Source organism: Rhea pennata, chromosome 10, assembly GCF_028389875.1.
Source record: "Rhea pennata isolate bPtePen1 chromosome 10, bPtePen1.pri, whole genome shotgun sequence".
NCBI lineage: Eukaryota > Metazoa > Chordata > Aves > Rheiformes > Rheidae > Rhea > Rhea pennata.
Window position 1 is genome coordinate 23581852 of NC_084672.1, and position 24761 is coordinate 23606612.

The 24761-nt window shown below is 42.4% G+C and overlaps 1 protein-coding gene across 7 annotated transcripts in view; it reads left to right on the forward strand.

The window, feature by feature from the left end:
• Positions 1 to 24761, forward strand: part of MYO9A (myosin IXA) — a 192414-nt gene that overhangs the window by 72174 nt on the left and 95479 nt on the right. For 4 of the 7 annotated variants that reach the window (XM_062583530.1, XM_062583529.1, XM_062583531.1 and 1 more), the window contains exons 3-9: positions 1455 to 1549; positions 5733 to 5795; positions 8632 to 8731; positions 10940 to 10996; positions 13123 to 13220; positions 16615 to 16741; positions 24225 to 24314. In XM_062583530.1, coding sequence (XP_062439514.1) covers positions 1455 to 1549; positions 5733 to 5795; positions 8632 to 8731; positions 10940 to 10996; positions 13123 to 13220; positions 16615 to 16741; positions 24225 to 24314 — 630 coding nt within the window. Of the gene's footprint in view, positions 1 to 1454; positions 1550 to 5732; positions 5796 to 8631; positions 8732 to 10939; positions 10997 to 13122; positions 13221 to 16614; positions 16742 to 24224; positions 24315 to 24761 lie in introns of those variants that run through there. The other 3 variants (XM_062583532.1, XM_062583534.1, XM_062583535.1) reach the window with 2 other exon arrangements.

The window sequence follows — 24761 nt, forward strand, 5'->3', positions numbered from 1 at the left end:
TGCAGAACGTGTTTTAGTCAACTGAAGCAGATTCGTATGCAACACTTTGAGCTTAAATAAATCTGTGCATTCAAATCGGAGAAAAACCCGTCGTTGCTCTACCAGTAGATCTCCTTCCAGTTGGAGGGCTAACTAGATTTAATGCCCTATGAAACAACTGATGCTCGGTGATTCGGCTGCAGTGAAGACAGCTAGACAAGCGATCGCGATGCGGAGAGGGTTGCGTCGCTGCGAGGTGCGAGTCAGAGCCGAGACCCCCCTGCTCTGCCCTCGGCATGTCGCGAAATGGAGTTTTCTGGGAAGGTACAAGCAGAAGCGAGAGCGAGCATCGTGCGGACGCGTAGCTGAGCGTGTCAGCTGCCGTTTCTGGAAGGCTTCCTTGGATTTGGCTTTGCTTCTCCTTTCAGCTGCAAAATAAAAGCAGAAAAGGTCATTTGAAAAGCTTTGAGCTTGTAAATGTAAAACCTTTTTCACTTTTCTAATAAATAGCTGAGTAGGAGATAAATCTATTGGGAGCTAGGACCTCACATCTCATATTAAGCCTCAGTCCAAAACATATTTGTAATTGTAATTCAGCCTACGTACACAAACAACTCTTGGAAATTATCTTGCATGTAATTACCTTAAATAAGTTTGTAACAGGAGAAAAGTTAAAAGATTATCAAGGTGGATTTAATAAATGAAGCATTAACTGTACCTGGCAGATTGACTTCTGCTGTCGCTGCGAGCCAGGTTTTTAAAGCGCCTTGGGCACGATTGGAAATTCCAGTTTTCAGCTGAACAGTTTTGATATGCGGTTCTTACGGCTTTCCAGCAGTTAGTCTGGTTAGAGATTGCTCTTAAGCAGCAGTAACTGGCTGTACGAGGTGGCTGAGCAAGGCAGAGCTTTAATGAAAGCGTTGCCCAGTAAGGATTCAAAAGCATTTCAATTTTGGGAAAACTACAGCAAAAAAAAGCGAGTGGTTGAAATAGTGAAAATAATATAGGTTAGATGGGAGTCATATACTGTGCTGTCTAACATCTGAGACTCCTTCAAAGTGCGTTTTCTCTAATTTTGTACATAATTAAAAAGCAGCCTCTCTTACATCTTTAAAAGTTGGAGTCTTGTTGAAGCAGTGTACTTCTGTATTTATTTGCATGAATAAAATATAGGCCTTAATACAGAGTATAACAACTTCAAATGTTAAATGTCTCTAATATAACTAAAGCTTTATTTTTAGGCAGTGTTTATCCTCCATTCAGGAAAGTCAATTTGCAAATAAGTGTGGTCCCCAGAAGCTTCTCATATTATTTCATAGATTGCTTGACTGAATTTCCTTGCTTTTTTTTTTTTTCTTTTTCTTAATTAATTATACAGTGATAGCAAAATCCTCCAAGCTGCTTGTGGTGTGCATGTAAATAAGGTATGGCAGTAGCTTTTCAAATATAACGATGGTTTCTCTTTATTTTAACAGGCTTTTGGAAATGCAAAAACAGCACATAACAACAACTCAAGCCGCTTTGGCAAGTTTATTCAAGTGAATTATCAAGAGACAGGCACTGTGCGAGGGTAAGTGAAATCACTGCTGGAAGCTGGTGTCTGAACTAGTGTAACTTGCACAAGGAGTCTAAGCTGCTAGAGGTAATGCATGAAACAGAAGGTTAACCTTTTTTTGGCCAACGTGGTTCCCAAAGCATTATGCAGGAACATCATCTATTTAATTCCATTGCTATGAAAATGTTGGCGTTATCTATGTTGCAGATGGAACCGCGAAGACCCCGGAGCTGACTTTGAACCACGCAGCCCAGCACGCGCTCTGACCGCGGCTGCCTGGGTCGCGGGGCAGAAGCGTCAGCTCGGGCTCCGTTAGGCTGGTGCAGCTCACGCGCTTGTGATTCAACCATCACGCGCTTGTGATTTATCCTTCCACCTCCCATTAATCACGATGTCACCCGCATAATTAAGCAGAAAGCTATCTCTTCTTCTGCAAAGAGCAGTTAAGGCGGGAGAAGGGAACGTTTTAGTTCAAGTGGGCTCCCGGGATGGGTCGGAGGGCTGGAGCACGTGATGAGTGAGTAGCGGCTGAGAGCTGGCTTTGTGCAGCCTGAAGAAGGGAAAGCTTATGGGGATTTAATTACCATCTCCAACTGATTTGCGTTAGAAGAGAGCGCCATGCTATTCTTGGAGGCACACGGCAAAAGCACGGTGGCGAAGGACACGAATTGCAGCAAGTCAGACTCTGATTAGATTAAAAACTTCTGGTGGTCAAACACTGGGACAGGGGTCCAGAGAGAGTGTAAAAATCTCCAGCCCTGAGGCTACTAAAAACTTGTTAGGCAGCTCAGGACCTTGTGCAGTTCTAACTTTGGTCTTAGTTGTGTTTTGAGCAGGGCCTTGGACTAGAGGACCTCCAAAGGTCCTCTTCAGCCTTAACTATTGCAGAAATCTGTCTGATGAAGTGGTAGAGGCAGCTGTATTGCAGGTTGTAGCGTGGTGCGGTTGCTTTCATCCACTGTAAGAATAGTCTCAGGGCTGTTGGTGGCGGGCTGGGAGAGTATTGGAGGTTTTAATCACAACCTGGACTAAGTGCTTGGCAGTCTGCAGGTTCCTTATCTTCCTTCAGCGGACAGAGATGCTATCAGTTTAATCCTTAAACTTTTACACTTAGGACCTGGTTCAAGAAAAGCACAATAAAGGGCAGAGGGTAGAAAAGCAGGAAAACAGTAATGAGGACTGAGATGTTTTACAGTCTTCTGGATTGGAGATTTTAAGTGCTGCTAATGAGTGGAGAGGGTCCAGTTGTGCTTCCCCAGCTGCAGTGACCTCCTTGCTCGCTTTGAACTTGCAAAGAAATCTCCTCTAGCGATGTAGCTTCTCTTCCCTGGGCAAAAGTCTGCTCTAGCTGATGTTACACATTAGAGCTGTTCTGGGGAGCTCAACCTGTCATGACTCCTCATGTCTACTTGCTTGTCTTATACCTAGAATGCCTCTGTTCTTGTCTTTTTTTCTTCCTTTCCTTTTCTTTCACCTCATATCTCAACATCTCCGTCCATCTTTTCCCCAGGAACCTGTGTTCTGCCACACATGTTCATTTTCTTTTTATTTTTTCCCCACTTCTGCAACACTGCTTCTTGTTCTCCATCCAGCCCTGCCCAGCTATGTGTTCCCGTGGTCTCCAAGGAGGTCCTTGTTTCCATCATTGGCCTCCACTGTACAAGCACACAGTTCCTCTCCAGCACTGCTCCTGCTACCCAAGCTCATGGGAAATGCAGCTGAAAACTCAGATTCTCCCTCCACTGTGGCAGAGGAAAACACTGTGGTTGGACTTTGCTGAGCCGGGCTTTCCCTGTGGCTCACCTCAACATCAGGACGTTGCAGTGGCTCAAGCTAGTTGTAAATGAGCAAGGCTACGTTAACTCTTACTTTCTGTCTGGGCTAATGAACGCAGTTGAGCTATAAAGTGTGCAAGCAGTGTTCTAGGGGCTGTATTATTTCTGCAGCTAGCTAAGATAATCTCATGCTGGGACTTTGTAGCTATTTTTAGTGAATTGCTTTTTAAACTTTTTCTCTTATTTTCCAGCAGAACAATATATAGCTTCCATAACCTCCATTCTTTTTTTTTCCTTTTCCCTTCCATATGAATTTGAGTAATCTGTATACCTTCCAATCTAGCAGCTGTTTTTTCACCCTATTTTTAATCTGATTTTCTTTAATTTTGGTGAGCAGTTCAGTTACAAGGATAAGCCTCAAATTTTAAATACTTAAACATGAGGTAGCAGGAATCCAACAAATGCCTTAAAAATGTATTACCTTGTCATAGTATGTCAGCTCGATGGTAGTGGCCTCTACTGTTGTTTGCAGGTTTCTGCAATTATTTCTGTATTGTATTTGTGTATTCTAGCTCTAAAAATAAGAGGAAGGCTCTGTCTTTTCTTAAAAAAAAAAGAATGCAGTTGTCTGCTCTTCTGTTGCATGGTGTGGTATGACTGTGCTGCAAGCTCAAAGTGCTCCCCCACCGACTGTAAAGGACATTTTTAAAAGCTGTGAGCTGTTCCTGGGGGATGGGAATAAAATACAGTGTTTCCATAGCTTTAAAAAGAAGTTCACAAGTTTTTGTTGTTGTTGTTTTTTTCTCCTTTCTTAAGCTTTGCCTTGATCTCAAGCAGCTGGAGGCTGGCTACCTGAGTCAAATATCTCCCCGTATCATGCATCCTGTTTACTTTGTTACATGTAACTCTTATCTGTGATCCTGAATGAGGATTTTGCGCTGTTCTTAGTCTGAAAATAGCAGCTGGGTATTTGATTACAAACTGAGTATCATGACCAGATCTTGAAGAGAATATAAACTTAAGATACGCAATAGCCGAGATATTTAGTAGCAGCCAACCCCACCCCACCCCATGAAATGAAGCCTTTGAAGATGTGCTTCGAACTGGGGCATGAGCAGTGGCTGCATTTAAGTGCATTCTCATAAGACTTTATGAATTTATTAAGTCTTGTTCAATGATAAGTGAATTCTGGAGGAAGGTCTTTGCAAAATATTTAGTCTCTGTAAGATGATCAAAAGCCTCGACATCTTTAACGCTCCATGAAACTGCCGAAGAGCCGGATAGGAGACACTTAATTAAAAAGCAACAGTAGGAGTAGTACAACTTTGCTCAAGCGTGTATTCTTTTCTTTACTCTTCCGACGCAGCAAGAGCGACCCATCACGGACCGAATATGCTGGTTATGGTAGCCTCTCCTAAGAGCTGCCAAAGCGGTGGTCACAAAAACTTCTGGGGCACGTCCAAGTGACTTAGGGAAGAAGGGATGAATAGGTCTGCTTTCCCAACTGGAGATCATAATGAGGAAGTGAGCGTAAAGGCATCTCATTGCCCTGCTGTATCCAAAGTTAATTGGATTTTTTTTCTGACTTGTACGTGCTGCTTCATAGAGTTGTTGAAAACACATGGCTGCTAAAGTCATCGCCACATCACTGCGCTTCTGTAGCTGGAGAGGCAGAGCTTCCACGCTTTGATTTCAAGTTGTATCATAAAGCTGACAACTACAGCTCCAGTTTGTAAATCCCTATCATTACTGTTTAAGCACTGTATGGGAGGAAATAATAATAATAAAAAAACCTTGTTGAATCTTGTTTTAGCTAAAAAAAGCTTTGTATTCATATGTAAGTCAAGCATGTTTATTATGAAGGTTTTTAGGATAAAATGTAAACTGCAGTAAGTAACTTCTGCATTTTTTTAACCATAGCTACCATTTAATAACCCAAGCTTTTCTTGCAAAGCGGCTGCCCTGGCAGAGGAAATGATAATTTGGGTATTGATTCTGTAGCTGAATCCTCTTTTGCAAACTTCTGCATCCAGATGTATTTCTTGTTGAAGTAGGATCTGATTGTGCACAATCTTTGGTCTGCAAGCGATTTTATTTTGCTGGCTTTGGATTAAATATGTATCCGAGATTCTTAGTTTCTGTCAAAATTCCCCCCTGCGCTCCCTGCCCATAGGCTAACTCATCTGAGATCATGTTATTCATATCCAAGTTAGTTTTGGCTTTATATCAAACCAAAAAACCTCAAAAGCCAAACATAATATTGGGCTTGTTCTGCCTAGGAAGAAATTTATATAACTAAGTGAAACAAGGCTGAAACTTTTTTTTTTTTTAAATGTATACTAAAATTGAAAAGTCCCAGTAAAGCTGTGTTCATTTAAATTGAATATTTGGTCAGTGAATGACATTTTTATTTCTTCTTTCAGAGCTTACGTTGAAAAGTATCTCCTGGAGAAATCGAGACTAGTCTACCAGGAACATAATGAACGGTAGGTGCTTATATTTTGCTTGAACATGTGTTTGAGCCAGCTCTGATCGCACACGCTGTAATGACCAAGTGCAACAGTAAATACCCGTGCGTCAAGGAGAGGACAGACCATACGCTCCTCCCGCTTGCCAAAAGTGTTCTGAAAGAACTGAGCAGGGTTTGCTTTTTCTTTTCTTCTCTTTTAAACCGTGGCAGACGGAGGCACTAGCTTTGCAACGTTAGCTTAGTAAAACAGCACTGGTGCAGAAAGCAAGGGAACCGCATGTGGCTCCCTTTAGCCGAGGCGGTTGCAAACTTGCAGCTTCCATGTCCTAAGTGAGTCCTCTGATGTCCTGACTGCTGCTTGGTGAATGGCTCTGTGCCATCTCTTCAGACGGGGTGGTCGGGTAGCCCAGAGGGCAGCAGGATGCCTTGCACCGGGGAGAGTATATGCCAGCGGGGACACGGTTCTGCGGGTCTGTACGGAGGGCGCTGAGCTGATGGACTGGGAAGCTCTGTGTCCTGGGCCTCCTCGCTTTCAGCGTTAGCTATGCGTTTCATTTTTGCGTGGGGGCGGATGAAAGAGTGGAAGTAATCCTTGTGATAGGAACTGGAATCAGGAGTCCCTCTTGGGTCGTCTCCAAGAGCCAAGGATTTTGTGTTCCTCCATGTGCAGGGAGCATGAGGGGATCTCCACCCAGGCTGACTTCCAGCTCTCTGGCTGGTGGCACAGATGTGTTTGAAGCTGAGAGCTAAGCAGAGATCAGGACCCCTTTTCGCTTCTAAGCAAATCCTCTGATTTGCTTCCTGTTAAAGCAAATACTGTCTTTTCCCTTGGCTATGTTTTTGGAAGGGGGAAGCTCAGGTACATGTTGGAGGAGAAGGCAGCTTTTGGTGTGCCCTGCCCGAGGCTATGAGGTTGGGAGCAGCTGCCAGCTCTCTGGATCCACCGCTCGGATCTTGGAGTCAGGCAGAAGCAGGTGACGTAGCTGCTATGGCCACCCCGGCCCCGGGCAGCCGCCGGAGCAGAACTTCAGATGCTGTTCAAACTGCAGAGCTGGTTTAGGTGGCCAGTGAGCTGCAGGCTTTTTGAGGTATGGTTTTGGATTGGGGCACTAAAGTCCGCCTGATCTCAGTTCTCGTTTCCTACTTCTTTTCCTGGCTGTAGAAGCCTCTCTCAGCTACGTGGCTGCCTGTTTTGGGAGCAGCGTATGCCTTGGAGAAAATAAAGTTCTTCATTTTATTGGCAGTCCTTGGCTTGTGTTTTCCATTGTCTTTATGATTACTCTCATATGGATTATTATATATCATTCATTGTCTTGTGTAACTTGTGAACTATTTAGTGTCTACTTCTAGGAGGAAGATGGTATTTTAACTCTGTTTTCTTAGCACGCTGAAACCATCAGAAGGTCATCTAGAAAAATCTAGAGATAGACAACAGTGTTCCTTCCTAGCTGCAACTTGTTTTTCTGTTAGGTACTCCTTTCTTAGTAATTATTACTCTGATTTTAAACAAATTTACTGCTTGTGATGTGGAAGATAATGAACTTTGTCTTCTGATGTGTCTCAGCTCTTGGTACCTCTGCCTGTGCTCCCCTTGGAGGCAGTTGTTCTTGCAGAGGTCTGCGTTAAATCTTGTGTATAGGCAGGAGATTCTTGTCACTCGGCTGAATGTCACAACTCATCCTTCACCAGCCGAAGGATCTGGTGCGTGAAGTTTTCCCAACTGCTGATGGATCGATCCCCAAGTTCAGTGGCGTACAGCCTCAAATTTGGCAAATGTACTTTGGAGCACTGTAAGATAACTAAATATGTTTTGCCTTGGAAAACATAAAAGCAAAGTTTTAATTTTAGAAATACTGTTGTAGTGTTAGCACTAAGGGCTTTCTAGTCACACTGAAGCAAAACAGATGCGTGTCATTTGGTGTGTTTTTAATATTAGTGATATTCAAGTGTTTTGAATGTTGTAGTAGCCATAAAAATAGAAGATTTTCTATTCTGATATACAATGCTGTAACTGCAAAATTATTGCCTCCTTTGTGGGCAATAAAGTTTTTTTAAAAAGTAATAATTTCTGCATTTTAAGGAAGTATGTTTTGGTTCGAACAGATATATAGCCATTGCACACGCTTCTGGAGGAAAACATGACTATGTTATCTAGGAATTCTTGAACTATGTTGTTGGACAGTGGATGTCCTTGGCTGGAATAGAGAACTTTTAATTCTCTATTACCTAGTTTGGTCTTTTGCAGCAGTGCAAACTGGATATGAGCTAGTCTCTAAAGCGCTGCCTGCGTTAAATGTTCCGATCTTTGCAACGCGGTTTGGACCAGGGTGATCTGCATCAGGCCAGATTAGCACCCCGTATGAAACGACGGGCGAGGCTGAGCTCTTCTCGGACTCGGAGGGCTCTAGTGGCGCAGGGCTTCAGTGGCAGTTAGCTATCACAGCAGCAGGGTCCACCCACCAAAAAGTGGCACGGACTTCAGATTGCTCGCAGCTTGCTGAGACCTGGGTGGTCGCGTGGAGTGTTTGATTTCAGCAGGTCTCTTAGAAGTCCAGGAAACAGATGCATCTCCTTCAAGACACGTTTGAAGAGTTCCTCTGTGCCCTTTCCAAATTTGTGATTGCTTTTTTTTTAGGGTTTTATCTTCTTGCTGTCTTATCCACTAAATCACTGACTTTGATAGAAGTCACCCTGCTAACTTGAAGTGCCACCTTCCCCTTGCCGTGTGCTCAACTTGGACACGGAAGCCTGAGTTCACAAGTTGGGAAATCAGCTTTCAGTGTTTACCTGTGCTTCTCTGCTTAAGGCTGATACTTGCTTTCAAGTTTAACGTCGTTTTTATTTGTTACCAGGAACTACCATGTATTTTATTACCTCCTGGCAGGAGCGAGCGAGGAAGAAAGATCGGCTTTTCATCTTAAGCAGCCTGAGGAGTACCATTACCTCAACCAGGTGGGACTACTGCACGGGCAGCTTTGCAACAGGCACTCCGCTGGGTTGACCTGCTGCCTTTTCTCTTACCGCTATTTAACACCAATTAAAAAGCCTGTGTCTAAGGGAGAAGCAGTAATATTTTACCTGTTCTCCATCGGAATGTTCTTTAGTCATTCACATCTGTCTGATCCTTTGAATTTAACAATATAAGTTTAATATAAACAAAAAAAAACTCATAGAATCTGTGGAAAATGTGTGAATTAAAAATGTGTGAGCTGCTGCCATTGGACAACTGAATTCGTGCTTCAGAAAATCTAATTTACTTGAGGTATTTAAGATGCTATTATCAATTGATACTGCTTTTTGCTCAAAAAATGATGGAGTAGGAGTCTGTGGAACTGTAGTCACCTTATACAATGACTTTAAAAAGTGCCACTGCAATTTTCTTGAAACGGAAGCTTGAGTGGCGTAAAAAAGTAAGTTAAAGCAGAAGTGAGAGAGGAGGTTGTAAGCATGGTAGAGTACAAATAGCCTTTAGTCTTTCTGGAAATATAATGGAAATATAATTCAACTCTGTAAAATGTCTCAATTACCCAGGGCTTTTTTTTTTTTTTTTTTTTAAAAAAAAGAAGATCTTTAAAGTGGGCCATCAAAGTCAAAATATATTGTACTATTAACGACTGCCACCCACACTTAGCAGGATCAGGAAACTCGCACAAATGAGTAACATATTAAGAGTTCCAGGCTTTTGCTCTGTCTCTGTGTTTGTGCCTTCTGCGCCCGTATGTACTGCAGAGGTTGGAGAACATGGTGTGTTCTTTATGACCATCTGTGCTGCAGTTTTTGAAGTCTGAAAGTGCCAAGATAATTTGGATTGAATGTTTTGGCAGTTTTGCAGATTTTGTTGGGCAATCCGGTAGTTTTATAGTTTTATGTTAGTCTTAAACATTGCTTTTAATTAACTCTTTTTTTTTCTTTAGTAGTAGCAGTTAAAATGTGAAGGTCCATAATGCTCTAAGTAACAGAACAAATGCAGTGGCATATGATGTGTTGGTCTGATGAATTATGCAAAAATGACTCCCTTAAATATGTTCAGTGCAGCATTTCATATTAAGGATTTCTAGTAATGCAGTAATCTCTTTCCCATGTCCTTTAGTCAAAGGGGAAAAAGCAAAATAAGGAGAAAACAGAAAAAAGAGGAAGCTTAAGAAGGATGTAAACTCTGGAGATACAAAAGGGCAATGTAATAAAATGACCCTTGAACATTCACATTGACTTCTTAAATGTGTCAGGGAGAATTCTCTACCTATATAAAGGAAAAAGAGCGAACTTGGAGATAAGCATGGAAGTTTAGCGATTAAAAAAAAATTAAAAATTAAAATCAAAAAACTATAAAACATTGAAACAGGTCGTTTAACTCAAGGACTGGCTTAATCCTTGAGGCAAGGATTATTTTCTTTTTCCCAGGTTCCTCAGTTTGCATTGTGTTACGCAAAATAGAATTGTATTTTGCACTGCAGATGAGAAGTAATCTGTTCAGATATTTCAGCATAAAATGTTCTGTCATTTTGTTGATGTAAATAGAGAAAGCAGGCTGGAAAAAATATTTTTACATTTTTTTGAGAAGAAATTTACTTATCTACAATGTTTGGATGATTTCTGCATATCAAATAAGACTGATGGAAGTCCTACCCTACAGCTTGCCAGATTGCTGTCCTGCGCTGTTGGAACTTATTTGTTTCTCTGTTTTTATAAACTCTTATCACCGTCTGACTGGAAAAAGATGATAAATCTTCCCCAAAGCTTGCCAGTGCAGCTTGTTAGTTTTGCACAGGTTGACAGTTTTGCAGCATGGGTAAACATCTGCAACAGATGTTGAGAGTGGGAACAAAAACCTGCTCTTCTGCATGACTTTAGGTAAACCCGATTTTCTTTTTTTTTCAACCTCAAAAGTTTAATGCTCTTAAAAAGCTATTAAACTGGCAGCGCGAGAGATCCCTACTGTATTGCAAGCGCTGTAAGCGGAAATCAGAATATCCTTAAATGTAAAAAGAAATCGAAAATTTACATTATGCTTTAAAAAAAAAAAAAAAGAAAAGAACAGGAACGACGATGCTGGCTAACAAGGGCTATTTCACGTGCAAAGCCATCGCCCTTCCCAAAGACGGGGCTCGGGGAGCTGCGTTTGGTCCGAGCGCTGCCTAACTCGCTCTGCCTTGCTTTCAGCTCACAAGGAGACCGCGCAGGCAGAGCTGGGAGGACTATTGCTGCGACGCGGAGCCGGTCAGTACGACACGCGCCGGTCTGCGATGCTGGGGCCGCTTGCTGCCGCTTTGCTGCAAAAAGCAGATTTAATTTTAACCTGTCGATAACCCTCTCCGCCCTGCAGCGATGCGGCCCGTGCTTTAGCTTGGGACAGTGTCAATGTTCTTTCCGTTGCGCTTTTTTTTTGCCGGTTGCTTGCATCTAGAAAACTTCTTTTTTGGGTTAGCTTGGGCATCTAGCCTGAGCAAATAGCTGCAACTTTTTGGTGGAATGCACTTAAAAAACATATATATCCTGTCGCTTTTGCCGTGCACGGGAAAGCATGCTTTAAACCGACCGCGTGTCGCTCCCGCTGACGCGGCCGCTTAGTTAACGGCTCCCAAACTCGGCAAACGTGTGTCCGACCGGACGGGCGGGCGGTCTGGGCAGGTGTTGCATTTCGCCGCGGCGAAGCGCGCGGGTTGAACGTCGAGATTGCTGAGAAGGGGGCCTTTCCCTCTCGCCGTGCTAGGACCGCAGGGATTAATGCCAAAGCAGAAGACGTTTAACTGCTTTAGAAGTCCCATTTAGAAGTCCCGTTTATAAAGAGCCCCCTGTTATATCTTTTTTTAAACTTTTTATGGAAGCACGTGGGTTGCTTCAATTTAGTGAGTGTAAGTAAGGGACCTAGTTTTGCTTGGAAGGACTGAGCAGGCCAGGAAACTAATTGCCCCAGCAGCATATTGATGATTCCTTTAGCAGGTGGGCAAAGGCCTTTTAATGCTTCTCCACCATCATATCAGGGAAGCTCTTGAAAAAATATCCATTAGAAAAAAATGCATGGTGCAGAGGTAACGTACTGCTTGTCACGTCTGCTTTTAAAGAAGGTGGTTTGCAAAAAGCTTTTCCATACAGATGAAAAAGTTTGGCAGTTATTGTGTAAATTGTTAACTAACAAGTGCCTTTGTCTTGGGTCTCATTACTTCCGAGACAGCTCTAGTACGTCACTGCTGACTTGCGACTTCGCTTTGGATGAACGATGCCACCTAAAGAAATCGTTTCCTGGAACGTAGATTGCCAGGAAAGCCAGCGCTTGGCATCTTAAAAGCTTTTTGCGAGTCTTATTTGCAGACGCGTTTGCATTCTGCAGATTGCAAGTGCTGCCTTGAGGGGTGGGAAAACTTCTCCAAATTATCCTCAGCGTTTTTGTGCTGGCCAAGGAAGCCTGTTGTCCACCTCGCTTCCTCGAGAGGCTGTGGCTGCAGGGATTTGAGGCAATTAGTAACGGAATAAGCTGCCTGGGAATGTATAGCATACTTCATGTTGTTACTGATTCACGTCCTTTTTGCATATCAACTCTCCCACATGGACACTCTTTCAGTACTGTGTGTGTTAATGGTGCAACGTACCTCCTTCTTTAGAGGGTGAGGCATGGAGTTGAACTAAAATCTTACCCGCATGAGGAAGTAGCCAAAACCATTGCTGCAGCAAAGCTCTTCCAAATTCCAGATAGCCCTGCCATGGTCAAGGCTATTCTAAAATAAGCGTGACCGGTTTAGGTGCGGTGTCCTTGGAAAGAAAGCAGACTTGAAAGGACAGCTCGCTACGCAGGACGAAAACGCAACGCAGAGTGAAAATGTCCGTGTGGGAAGTTAGTGCCACATAGTTACAGCATTTAAATCTGCATTCCAGCTCGCTTTCCAATATAGTCATATAAGCAAATTCTCCCTGACAGCTTGATTTTTTTTTCCTTTAAACTTTATGTGCGCTTTCCAATACTCAAGAACAAAAATTCTGTATCGCACTTGAGCTAACCGTGGCCTTTTGCATTGCATACGTGGTACTTGCTCTATCTGCTACGGCACTGCGGAATCGGCCTTCGGAGCAGTGCTGGAGGAGCAAACAAAGTGTTCGAAGTGCGCGTTCGGGGGGAGGAAGCGTCAGAAGGGCTGAGTGTTGGTGGTAATTAGCCACAGTTATTCCCCGTAATGTTTATGGGGCCTCCTGTATATCTCATTTCCCAGTGCCAGATTGGAAATGTTCTAGTTGCTGATAAAAGGCATGGAAATTACTAAATGATATTTATGGAGTGCTGAATCGGCCATCTGGACCCGTTCTGATCTTCATATCTTTAAATGCTTCATGTTTCTCTTTGAACCCAACAGGACTGTTTCTCCGTTGAAGGGGAGGACTTGAAACACGACTTTGAGCGCTTGCAGCTAGCAATGGAGATGGTGGGGTTTCTTCCCAAGACTCGCAGGCAGTGAGTTTATTTTCTTTATTAATAGCATGCATAACAAGCGAGATAATGCACATGACTTACGCTAACTTGACTCTACCGGCGCTGTATAACACATGAAATTGCTGTCGTGAGGAGTAGCAGCAATGGTTGCCGATTCACGCAGTAGAGGATTAAACAATATTCAAAGATAAAAGCAAAACATGCTCATCATCAGTGTAGATAACAATTCTGCTTATGCAAATTGAGGGGCTGCAGGAGGTTGGCACCTTCAAGTATTTTTGAACTATTCATGAATATACACACCGTACTCTGTGTATCGTGAATCCAGATACTGGTGTAATCAGAAACTCTAGTTGTAACCTTTTAATTACTAGTTGTGCTTAATCCTTTGCCTGGACCTGCCAGTTTTGTGGAAGGATGTTGCCACCAGGCCTTCATCCACCCAGTCAGTGGAAGTGCTGGTTGAAAACCCAGGCTGTTGGACTGCGGTACCGTCTTCTGCAGACTGCAGAGAATTACATGCTTTGCGTCAGGTCGTCTTCAACCGAAACCACAAAATAATTCTTGTAGTGTTAATCATTGGCGTACTTCGTTGTTTGAAAGTCCTGAGGAAGGTTTGAAAAAATTTGACCAATATGTTATTAAAGTAGTTAGAACGTAGCAAAAAATATATGTTTAAAAAGATGACCTCAAAGTGAATATTGTTTTTGACATTACCAGTGTCAGTGAAATGCAAATCAGTAACTGGAACACCAAGAGAAAATTGTGCGTTTTTTTAATGAATAAAAATGCTTGAACCATGATTTAATGAACACATTTTCCTTTCTCTTTGAAATATGTGACAACAGGGAGTTACTACTTTGTACTAATGGCACTTGAAACCCCATTCATCACGGAGGGTAAATGAAGTTTAAGATGCTAACATTTTTTTTGTAGCTGAGTGAATTACCTCCTTTTGTTTTAAGCATCGTTTTTCTTTCTTTTCCATATGTCAGAGCAAGGTGTCTGAGCCAGCAGTTAGAAGCCCTTGGCACTGGGACATAATGTCCCACGTTCTACTCCAATATAAAATTGTTTCACTCATCTGAAAATCTTCTTCATCCTTTATCCTAAGCATAATAAATTGATTATGAAATAAATAACTTCTTTTTTTTTCTCTACTTTGCACCAAACCCAAGTACGCATGCTGTTAGTGTGGATGCGTTATGTGACTTCTTGATTCCCCATCTTGCACGTCTCTCCGCTTCGTATGAAGCCTACGTTCAGGTTCTCCAGCGAGCAGGCACACATCTATGTGGTGTAAAGTAACGGCGTGGTATCCCAGTCGAGGCAAAGCTGCTTTACAGCACTGTAGCAGAAATGAGCTTTCGGGGTAGTGCTAAACTGCCTATGTTCTGCCCCAGCTGGCTCCTAACGCAACAAGGTTCAGGTTTCGGTGACGAGATTATCTTCCTTTTTTAAAGTCTGTTTATAGTGCAGAATTGCTGTGCTGTAAGTTAATGTAATTAATGGACTAAACCCATCACAAAGTGTCTGTAGAGAATGGAGTAGGATGTCACTGTGTAAATGCACATTATGGTTTACTGTGCAATAACTTTTTTGGTGGACAGGTTCTTGCACGTGTCCTGCTGTGTCTTCTCAAAAACTTACTTGCCTTTCTCAGGAAAAATAGTGGATTCTCCATTATGAGAGCAAATTTATTCTACTTAGCATTGTACTCCTATAAGAAGAAAAAGTAATCATCTTCAACTGAGTATAAAAAGCATGGATGTTTTAAGTCTTATTAGAGATTTATGAAGTGATGGTTTATAGCAAAGCATGGGGCTTCACATTTGGGGGAGTGTTTCTGGTTACATCAATGTAATTCGTGATAGGACTCAGTATCCCCGTTTTAGAGATACGGAAGGTCAGGCTTGAAGAGGTGAAATGTGTGGTCCGGACAAGCTGGTGGCATGGCTAGGGATCGAATCCAGATCTCGAAGGTCTCAAGTCCACTCCCAATCAAACCACGCTGCCTCCAGGTTGAACACACCAAATGTACAAGCAGTAAAGATTGTTCCTTAGCTGTCAATCTTGCCGACTCAGCCTTATAGTTGTCACTGGGAGATAAGCACTGTGCAGGAAATAACAAATTTGGAGTTAAAAAAGGACTAACTGCAAGGTGAAGTTTCAAGGGAGAGAGAACGTGTTTCTATTCTTGCCCTGTTCTTCAATATCTCATTACCAAATGTGCGATACTGTCTTGGGAAATGTGTTCCCTTTGCCCAAAGAAATACTAGAAGAATGATAAATAACAATAGCACGTTATTTAAACAAGTATTTAAATTCGACTCCTGTTTATTACAATATGCTCTGTAGTCCTGTTACAGCAAATAGACACAAGTGGTAGAAGTCAAGGTAGGAGATCAGGAATATAATTAAAAGCTAAGTTTTTTGAATCAGAATTTATGAATTTGAGGTTGGAGTTGCTAACTGAAATTTTATGAGGTTTTTATTTTTATTTATTTTTTTTTTTAATGACAGAGATCATTATTGTAACAATCCCTTCTGGGATTTTTAAAACTGTAATCAAACATTGTTCTTCCTTATATCTCTGCAAGTTTTTTGCCCTAATCAGTGGATTAGTTTAGATATGACTTATTATGCCATGTATGTTTTTACTTACATGGCTACATGCGCACAGACACATATGTATATGTAAATTAGAATTCACTTCTATTTGTTTTTAGCTTTCCTGAATGAGCAGAGCTAGGGACACACAGTTTACAGCTAAGGCAGCTATGACTGGGTAATCTCAAAGAGCAGACATTGTAGGAGTAAGAATATCACTTAAAAAATTACCAGACTACCAAAAAAAAGAAGTTGTTCAGGTAAATTTGATGAGGAGTAATTTTTTTTTGTCTGTCTTAATTTGCTTATGCAAAATCACACTACCAAAGCATTTAAGCCCTTTTGTGTAGACTTCCAAGCTGGGACTAGGTCCGAGAGGACGTACCAAGGTGGGGCAAGGGCAGTCTTGATTAAGTGAAAATGAAGCATTGCCTGACGCAAACGGGATGCTTATTTTGAGTGTCAGTTTTTGAGCAAATATTTAGAGATTATGGGCAGAAACTGCATCAAATTGAACGTAGGATGAGCAAGTTAAATCCGAATATGCCACTTTGAGGTGTGAGGACAGAAGGTATCATGCAAGGGACAAAATAAGAAGTAATGCAAGAAGTGGACTGAGAAATGTTGCATTCTTTAAAACACTGTTTGGAAGTTTTCCTGCAGATTTGCAGTTTTCATTGTGATGGGGTTCGATAAATGCTTGTGAAAGTTTTGCAGCAAAGTTGGATACGGAAAACGTGGGCTTTTTTTCATTCGCTTTAAGACACATAACAAACTGAAAATGAATTCTCTTTATTCTCTTCAGAATTTTCTCTCTCTTGTCTGCAATACTACATCTGGGTAACATCTGTTACAAAAAGAAAACGTATCGGGATGACTCGATAGATATTTGTAACCCTGAAGTACTACCTATTGTCTCGGACCTGCTGGAGGTAAGCTTTTACTTTCCATCCTGTAATGTTTACGTGCCCCTCTAAGGAACTACCTTTATTTTATAATAGAATTTATTGCAATTTTTCACTGAAGAGTATGTTCTCTTGTGGTAACCATTAATATTGGCTCTTGTTTGTCGGTCAGTGAAAAGTTCTGATGATTTTTTGGTGGGGCTTGTGTTGTAGCGTTTCTTTTTTTCCCCTAATTTTACTGTTATTACTGTTGCAGCTTCAGTATGCGGTCTAATTTATTGAAAATACTGTTTCTGTAATTAAGTTTAGAAGACTGTAAACCAGTGCTTGGAGATGAGAAAACTTACCATTCAGCATAGTATTTTCTTAAATTGTCAACCATCATCTCCCTCACCGAAATTCCTCAGCGCTCCTCATACCTGTTCCAATATTTGTATAAGGAGTTAGTCAAGAAGCTAGAGCAACCGGTAGCGATGATGGTCCATCCAGGCCGCTCTTCTGTTTCCAGTAATGGTCCTGGGAGATGCTGTGGGGAGAACGCACGGGCCTGGCTACGTTTTGCTGTCTGTTGCCCTCGTTACTCTGCCAGCATCCGCGAAGGTTGCGTCTGGCATGCTAGAGGCTACATCCCAGCCTGTTCCCTTTAGCAGGTCCGTAAATGGCTTGTATCCATGCATTTATCTAATCTGTTTTCAGCCTGTTGATATTATCTGCAGTTTTACTGCTTAGGAGCACTTTGTCCTCTGCGGATTACGGCTGCGCCGGTATCATTGGGAAGGGTTTCAGTTCCTCGGCCTTGGTGGCCCACGGTCGTACTGAATTTTGTAAATCTGCGAAGGTGCCGAGCTCCTGCTGAAGTCACTCTGCTGGCTAGTACGGGTTGTGAAGCTGCAGCATTACTGATCCGTGAGAAAACATTTAACAAGTGACCTTAACAAGTGACCCAACTTTTTTGGCACTTGCCTTCCACGTTGAAGAGCAGAGGCCAGTCTCTTGATATGGATGCAGAGGCCAGAAGCTCTCCTTGCCCTCTCACTTTTCTTTAAATGCTCAAAACCACCTGTAGCTCCAAAGGCTTCTGAAGTCAGTTATGGCAACTATATAAACTTTATCACTTTGTTATTGTCCTAAACTGCCATCATCAGCACCAGACTTATCCTTGGTACGTCTCACCTGACTGATTCCCATCATACCCATCTCCCTGAAACACTGGGGAACACGCTCAGTGATGCCAGCTGCTGTGGATGGTGAGAAAAGCAGTGTGTCTCTTAGGTCTCCTAAGCCCATTTGAATACTAGCTGGAAGGTGTGCAAGATTAATTTCTGCTCGTTTTCTGATAGCATCAGGAGATGTTGTGCACACTCTGGTCCTCTTTGGTTCCTGCCCTCAAACTGCTATTGCGCTGTAACTGAAGAACTCAGGAATTTGGCTCTGGAAGATTTTCCTAGCACTTCGTTGATGTTCTGAATTTAAAGCGGGGGAAGCTTCTGTAAAATACGGGTATATGCAGCTGCATGCTCTTTGCCTTTTGGAATTGGAGATTGCAGAAATAAACAGAAGGAAATGATGAATTTGGACTAGAAAGCTGTTGATCTTACCCTCTTTAAAATGGCCATATTGAGTCATAGTGGGAAGGCAACTCATTGAAGAAGTAATTGTTTTTTTATTTTTTTTTCTTTTTTTTAAAAAAAGCTTTGAATAAGAGAGTGACATACAGATCTGTAAAAGTTCCAGGCTTTGGGTCTTTGCCCTGGCTTTCTATTGCAAACAAATTCTTCTGCAACATCTGTATGCTGTAAGTTATCAGGGTGGTTTTTGCACGTGTCCATGTGAATTTATGGATCAGTTGAGCCACGTAGCTCCAACTGTGGCTTAGTGCCGTGCTATGATGCAACATGGAACGTGGACACCATGCTCATTTGCAGTAAGCACCAACAACGCATTCAAAAAAAATACATTTTTTAATGCTTCATCATTTTGAAAAAAATTCTAGAATTTTGGTTTAGCTGAGCAAAGTGGGTATATTTCTGTTGGTGTCAGTAATTCTTTTGCAAGCTAAGTGGTCGTATGTGCTATAAAAAGCTTGGAAATTAGAGCAAATCAGGGTGATGCCATCAAATATGGTCTTGCATTCCTGATATGTTTGAGATTGAGAACAAGTTGTTGATTGTTCTTTTAGTCTGTTTGTCAAAATATTGACAGTAGAAAAAATTACTTTTTTTTGTTGCCACTGAAAAATACAGTTTTTCCTTTCTCACCATTGTTACTGGAAACGTCAGTTGGCTTGAAAAAGTCATTGATTACCTCTCTAGATCTTGCTATTACTTAGAATGGAAAATAATCTCAGAATAAAAGTAGTATTAGCTGACAAATACTTTAACTTCTTTTCACACAGCTACTGTGTCCTTTGCTGGGCAGTCTGAGTGTAGCAAAATGTTTTCACAAACCAGCTCACCTGTGCTCTCTTACTGAGAGTCCAAAATTTTGTGTGTTTTGCTTTGGGTTTTTTTTTCCCCCTAACAGACTCATTGGATTCTTTGTTCGTTCAAGGATTTCCTTCCCCAAGGAAAAGAGGAATTGTAAGACAGCAGCTGGAGAGTCTCTAATCAGTGAGCGTGGTGGGATGGTGTCAGAAATGGTGTAAAGCCAGCAAAAAAATTATGGGCTCCCTTGCCCTGTGCGTTCATGTGTTGGCAGGGGGAAAAAAAGCATGTGAAGCTTGTAGGCAGCAGGAGGGGAGGAAAGAGAAGGGGGGGAAACCCCCACTCTAAGGATTTGGTAGATGGGCCCTGAAAAGCAGTGGCTGAGCTGGACCCCTCTGAGATCCTTCAAAGAAGAAGGGACCCAAATCGAGGGGGCAGTAGCCTTCGCGGGAGATGGGGAGAAACAAGCAGCCTGGAGGCAATGGAGAGGTTGGGCAAAGTTGCTGCGTTTCCCTTCTCGAGGAAAGTCTGGCCCCGACCGTTGTGAGCTGGGCGCTCCGTAGGAAAGAGCGGAGCCTTTGAGCGTCGAAGGGCAGTTGGGGGAATTTCCCTGCCAAAGCAATTAGTGCAACAACACTGAAATTTTACGCTGAAAAACACTGAGCTCTTTACCTGGTATATACCCATACCTCTATATAAAGAGCTTTGAATCCCTGTAAAAGGAAGCTAATACGCAGCTTTTCAAGGGAATTTGGAAGGAGATAAACTACTGAGATGGATTTTCTTCTTAGTAACAGCCTTTTCCAATATATTCTCTTGGTTTCTTAAAACATCCAGGCTAGCATTTGTTGAAAAAACAAACTGCAATACAGGATTTTGGCCAGACTCTGTGGATCATTGTTTTATTTTCAGTAAGACCTCAATTCCTCTCTTTCTCTTTTTCTCCTCTTTCTCTTTCCCTTTCCCTTTCTCTTTTTCTCCCCCCTTCTCCCCCCCCCCCAAAAAAAAAAGAAAAGAAAACAGACATAATGTGGATTATGTGAGGGTTTTGGCAGGTTTTTCTCGGCCTTTGTTGAAGCTTTGCTGAAATGCAGCGCTGCAGCATGATGTCAACGTTGCCTGATGGATTGAGCAGACGTGGAGCTTTGGGAAAGTAGTGAGACTATTACAGGCAGAGGGAGAACTCCTCGGCAGAAACCTTAGAGGATTTTGTAACGCTTTTTTTGAGGAAAAGCCTGGAAGTGCCGATTTGTGGGCTTATTGGTATCCATCTCTTTCCTTCAGTCCAAACAAAAAAAATTCTCCAGACACTCAACGTGGACTTAAAACAGCAGGGGCTTTGTATTTATATGTGTAACTGATACTTCAGCTATATTTTAGCGTGAGGAGCTGTTTGTTCAGAACTCATAGGTAAGCTAAATCTTTGGGCTGCAGATGAGCAAGGCCCTTTATGTTTTACTACCATTTCATTACTATTATTATTTTTTAAGGTCTTAGCTGTTTCTGTATAGTACAAGACTGTATAATAGTTAAACTGCGGTGATACGTTTTTGATTTGTGGTGTCTTAGGCATATTGGCAGAAGAAATCTATTAGAAATGACCTGGTGTCAGCTCACCTTAAGGGAGACTGTTTTTACCATTACAAGAGCAAGGAACTTCTAACCACATATATTTATCAAATCTCCCTTATGCATTCATGATGTTAGCCTGGAGGTCTACCTGGCTAGAAAATTTATGGACTAAAGTGGTTTTATATATATATATATTTTTTTTCCCCTCTACTACAAAATGCTCTTCGGCTGTCCGGAGGAGTTCCATAGTTCCATATTCATGGTGCTTCTTGTATGATAAAAATCTCAAACTAGTAGAGGAGCGGAAGGAAGGCAAGGATTTGCCAGGTAGCCAGTGCTTGCATTCAGCAGACTATCAGACCTTCTCTTCCGAACCTGTCTCCCAGATGAGGTCTGGGGATGTGGAGGTTGGAGCTTGAATGTGGGTCAGATAACCTTCTGATTGATCTTGCCCTTATCAGACCCAGGGAAGGAAATCAAAGCTTAAAAGAAAGCCTGAATAAAAGGTTGCAATCTTTTTTCAAAGGCCTTATCGGTACCGATGGAAAATGAAGTCAGCCCCAGCGATGTCTGGGTTCGGTCATGAGTTGACACCACTGTACTCACGACTGTCTCTTATTTCCTCTCAGTCAGTTATGGAAGGAGCGCAGAATGTCGTAATCCCCTTCTCAAGTACGAAGGCAAGGAGAACGGGAGACAAAAAGCTGTGTTTTCTCGCTCTCGAGTTGGAAGTGGCTCATTTTTCTTCAGCTGCTATAACATAATACCGCAGCGTTACTGGAGAAGCCATCTCAGCCTGTTTTGGCTTCGGCCCAGCCTTTGTGGGAGTCTCCGGCTGCCTGCGCCCCGCCGCCTCCCCGGCTGCCTCTGCTGATGCTCACAGCAGGGAAGGAGTTGCCCGTCATCCTTCGCTGAATTTTAGAGATCTGCTCATCCAGCCATTTCGGCGTTAGCTCAGCTTGCATATGGCAGTGAGCTCTGAAATTTGGATTTATGAAACGGCGACTCGACTTTCCCTGTAAATATTGTCCCAGTAATTAAGATATAAACTCCAATAGGCCGTGCAGATTTTCTGAGGGAGCCAGGCTCTTCGTTTAGCATTTGAAAACCAAAGATCTATGAAACATCACTTAGAAGTGTGATCTCTGGGACACAAACTAGAGAAATGAGTTGTGTTTTCCTCTTTTCTAATCTGCTGTGGTGGCTTTGTCTCCGTATCGGCGTTTCACACTTAGCAAACGTCCGATGAAGCAGAGGTGGTGCACGCTGGAAAGAGTGAAAATGTATGTGCACCAGGCATCCTTAGTCATCTTTATATGCTGAGTTTATCTTCAGAATGGTCCTGTCCCTCCTCATTGACATCAGGCATTGGGTGCTTTAAAACAGTGGCCTTAAATTACGATGCAGCCATCCGGAGACAGCTTGGCTGTGCTCATAGCGAAAGGTTGCACTCTGAGATGATAAAGCAATCGGACCCAACGCGGTTGTGCATTAATTGCACATTAAGGAAGCGCATCTACAGGTCTCCTACATCAGTGCGGGGAGAAGGAAACTATAGAGAAAAATCAGCGAGATGAGGATAGTGAAGGAGGATACGGATAGTTATTTAAACCACTTAAAATCACTATGTTGACTGACAAATCTGGGACTTGGAAGCATTTTGGCAGTTTAGTCTGGGCACGAGAGTATTACAGTGGATTGTTTTTATTAGTAACCATCTGATACCCCTCTGCCTGTTGCCTTTGATAATTAAAAAAGCTAGTGTGCTAGCTGCTGGTTTGTAACAGAGTCCTCCGTTGCTCCTACTTCAGCGTGTTTGCTGTTCACGTGGCATCACGGCCAACACAAAACTCTCTTTTGTTCCAAGCTTTGCTGTAGATGGAGGCCAGCTGATTGTTCGGCAGTTGCAAACCGCTGCAAAAGTGCCCACGTTTTACTTTTGGCGATGCACTTGAGTCAGCAAAAGCCCAAACTGTATTTGATGAGACAGGAGGCCGGGACTGAAGAGGAGCTGAATGGGAACTTGGAACTGAAAAGATGGATTGTGTTGATTCAGAAGGTCGTGCTTTGGCGGTGCCTGCAGAAAACGATTGGTTGTGTTGCCTGTAGAGCTTAAGTAACAGCCCTTTAGCTGTACACGGGGGAAGAGAAGCCCAACGTGAAACATTGCTTCTTGATCTACCAGAATATGTATTTTTTTCATTTGTTCTTGAAAGGCAAGATGAGATCAGAATAGTTGGGGCTCCACAGAGGCACACAACTGGGGCTGAGGCCAGACTGCAATCTCGATGTGTGACATTTGACTTCTCATAACCTGGGCCGCCTTGGTAGGTGAAAGTCATGTGCAGATGCCTTGCTGTTCCTTGCTTTTCAGGTTGAGGCAAAAAGTTTGTGTTACTGGGTGTTGCAGGGAGAGTCAGTTATCTAAAAATGCATTGGAGCTTCTTGGGGAGGCTCCCGTGACGGGGCTTTTGGTGGAAGGGACTAGAGTTTTCTGTACAGAACAGCATCATTATTGCAAGATTTCTTAGGTTCAAGTGGGAAGCGTGCAAACTGTGTCTAATTTTGCTGGCTCTCAATACTAGTTCTCGGGTTAAAGCAATAAATTGAGACACCCACTGAACTTAACCACTAAGTATTCTGTGTCATCTGTGTCAAATCATAAGTGGATGCACATTGTGCATGTGCTAGAGCGGGGCCTTGGATAGTCTTCAGAAATGTGGATTTGGTACTTCTAATTTTTCACTGTAGATATTGTGAACAGGCCTGATACCTTGAATGCATCAAGGCGTTTGGATTCGGTACTCGTACGGCCTTGGTGAACAGTTCCTCAAAGCGCAAGCGCGGTGGGCTCGGGCGCGAGACCGGGAACGCGGCTCTTGCCGTGCGAGAGTGGTATCTAACCCCCTTGCACAGCTGGGTCTGCTTGATTTGTGCTTCTACATCTGACATCTCAAACCAGTTTCTGGTGTGGCTGATAAGTAAATGATTATCACCTTGGTGGAAACAGTTTTCTTCACAGAGTATCAGGTGCAAGTATCAGAGTAAATATCAGGTGCTTTTCTCACTATTGAAAAAGTTTCTTTATCATTTAATTTCTCCCCTTTGTACTCTCAAGACCTCTCAGAAGTACTGCTTAAACTGATGACACTGTTGTGCTGCTTTATCGGGTAACTTTTTTTATAATGATATCCTGATAGCACTAGGCAGTTGGTGTATTTTGCTAACAAAGAGGAGAAAAAAAAAATAGGGAGAGGGAGGAGCGCTCCCTAGGCTGTGACACAAAGGAACCCAATGGGAAATTGCTGGAAATGAGATGAGTGAATGCAGAGAATCAGGCTCCCTTAAATACCACATTTTCTGATGCTGATCTGTGTACTTAATTGTCTTCTCTCAATATCTGGCTTGTTTTTATGGGTTGCACTTTAGCTTTTCAAGCGCTGGCAGAACCGTGTGGATTTTTTTTAATATGTTCCTAGAATAATCATTAACATCAAGATTTTTTTTTTTCTTAGGTGAAAGAAGAGATGTTGTTTGAGGCCCTGGTTACCAGAAAGACGGTGACAGTAGGAGAGAAGCTCATCTTACCATACAAACTAGCAGAGGTTGGTGCATAATGTTTATTTTAAAAAGGAAAACTCTTGGGATGATTTTCAGCACTTGGAAATGAGTTTGAAATATATGCTTAGCTCTGGTATAATTTAGGTCTTTATTTATTTATTTTAAAATAAGTAAATGTAGGAAAGTTGATGTGTGTGTGAATCCAGGGAAATGGCTGGCTTCACTTTCGTACTGCCGTTCTTGGAAAGCAGATTTGTGCATTATTACATGGTGGTTTTTCACTATTTTAATGATTTGCAGTTGAGGAGGCATCCTCCAAAACGGAAATTGTGCATCGCTGAGCGTACATGCTGTAAGTTAAGTAGTAGTTTTCCCCTGTCATTCCCTGAGCTGTAGCACCGGTTCGCCCCGCAATAGAATCAGGATCTAAGACCTCCAGGACGTTCTTGGTGGGATACATCAGTCATTTTCGGATTTCTGTATGGGGAGGA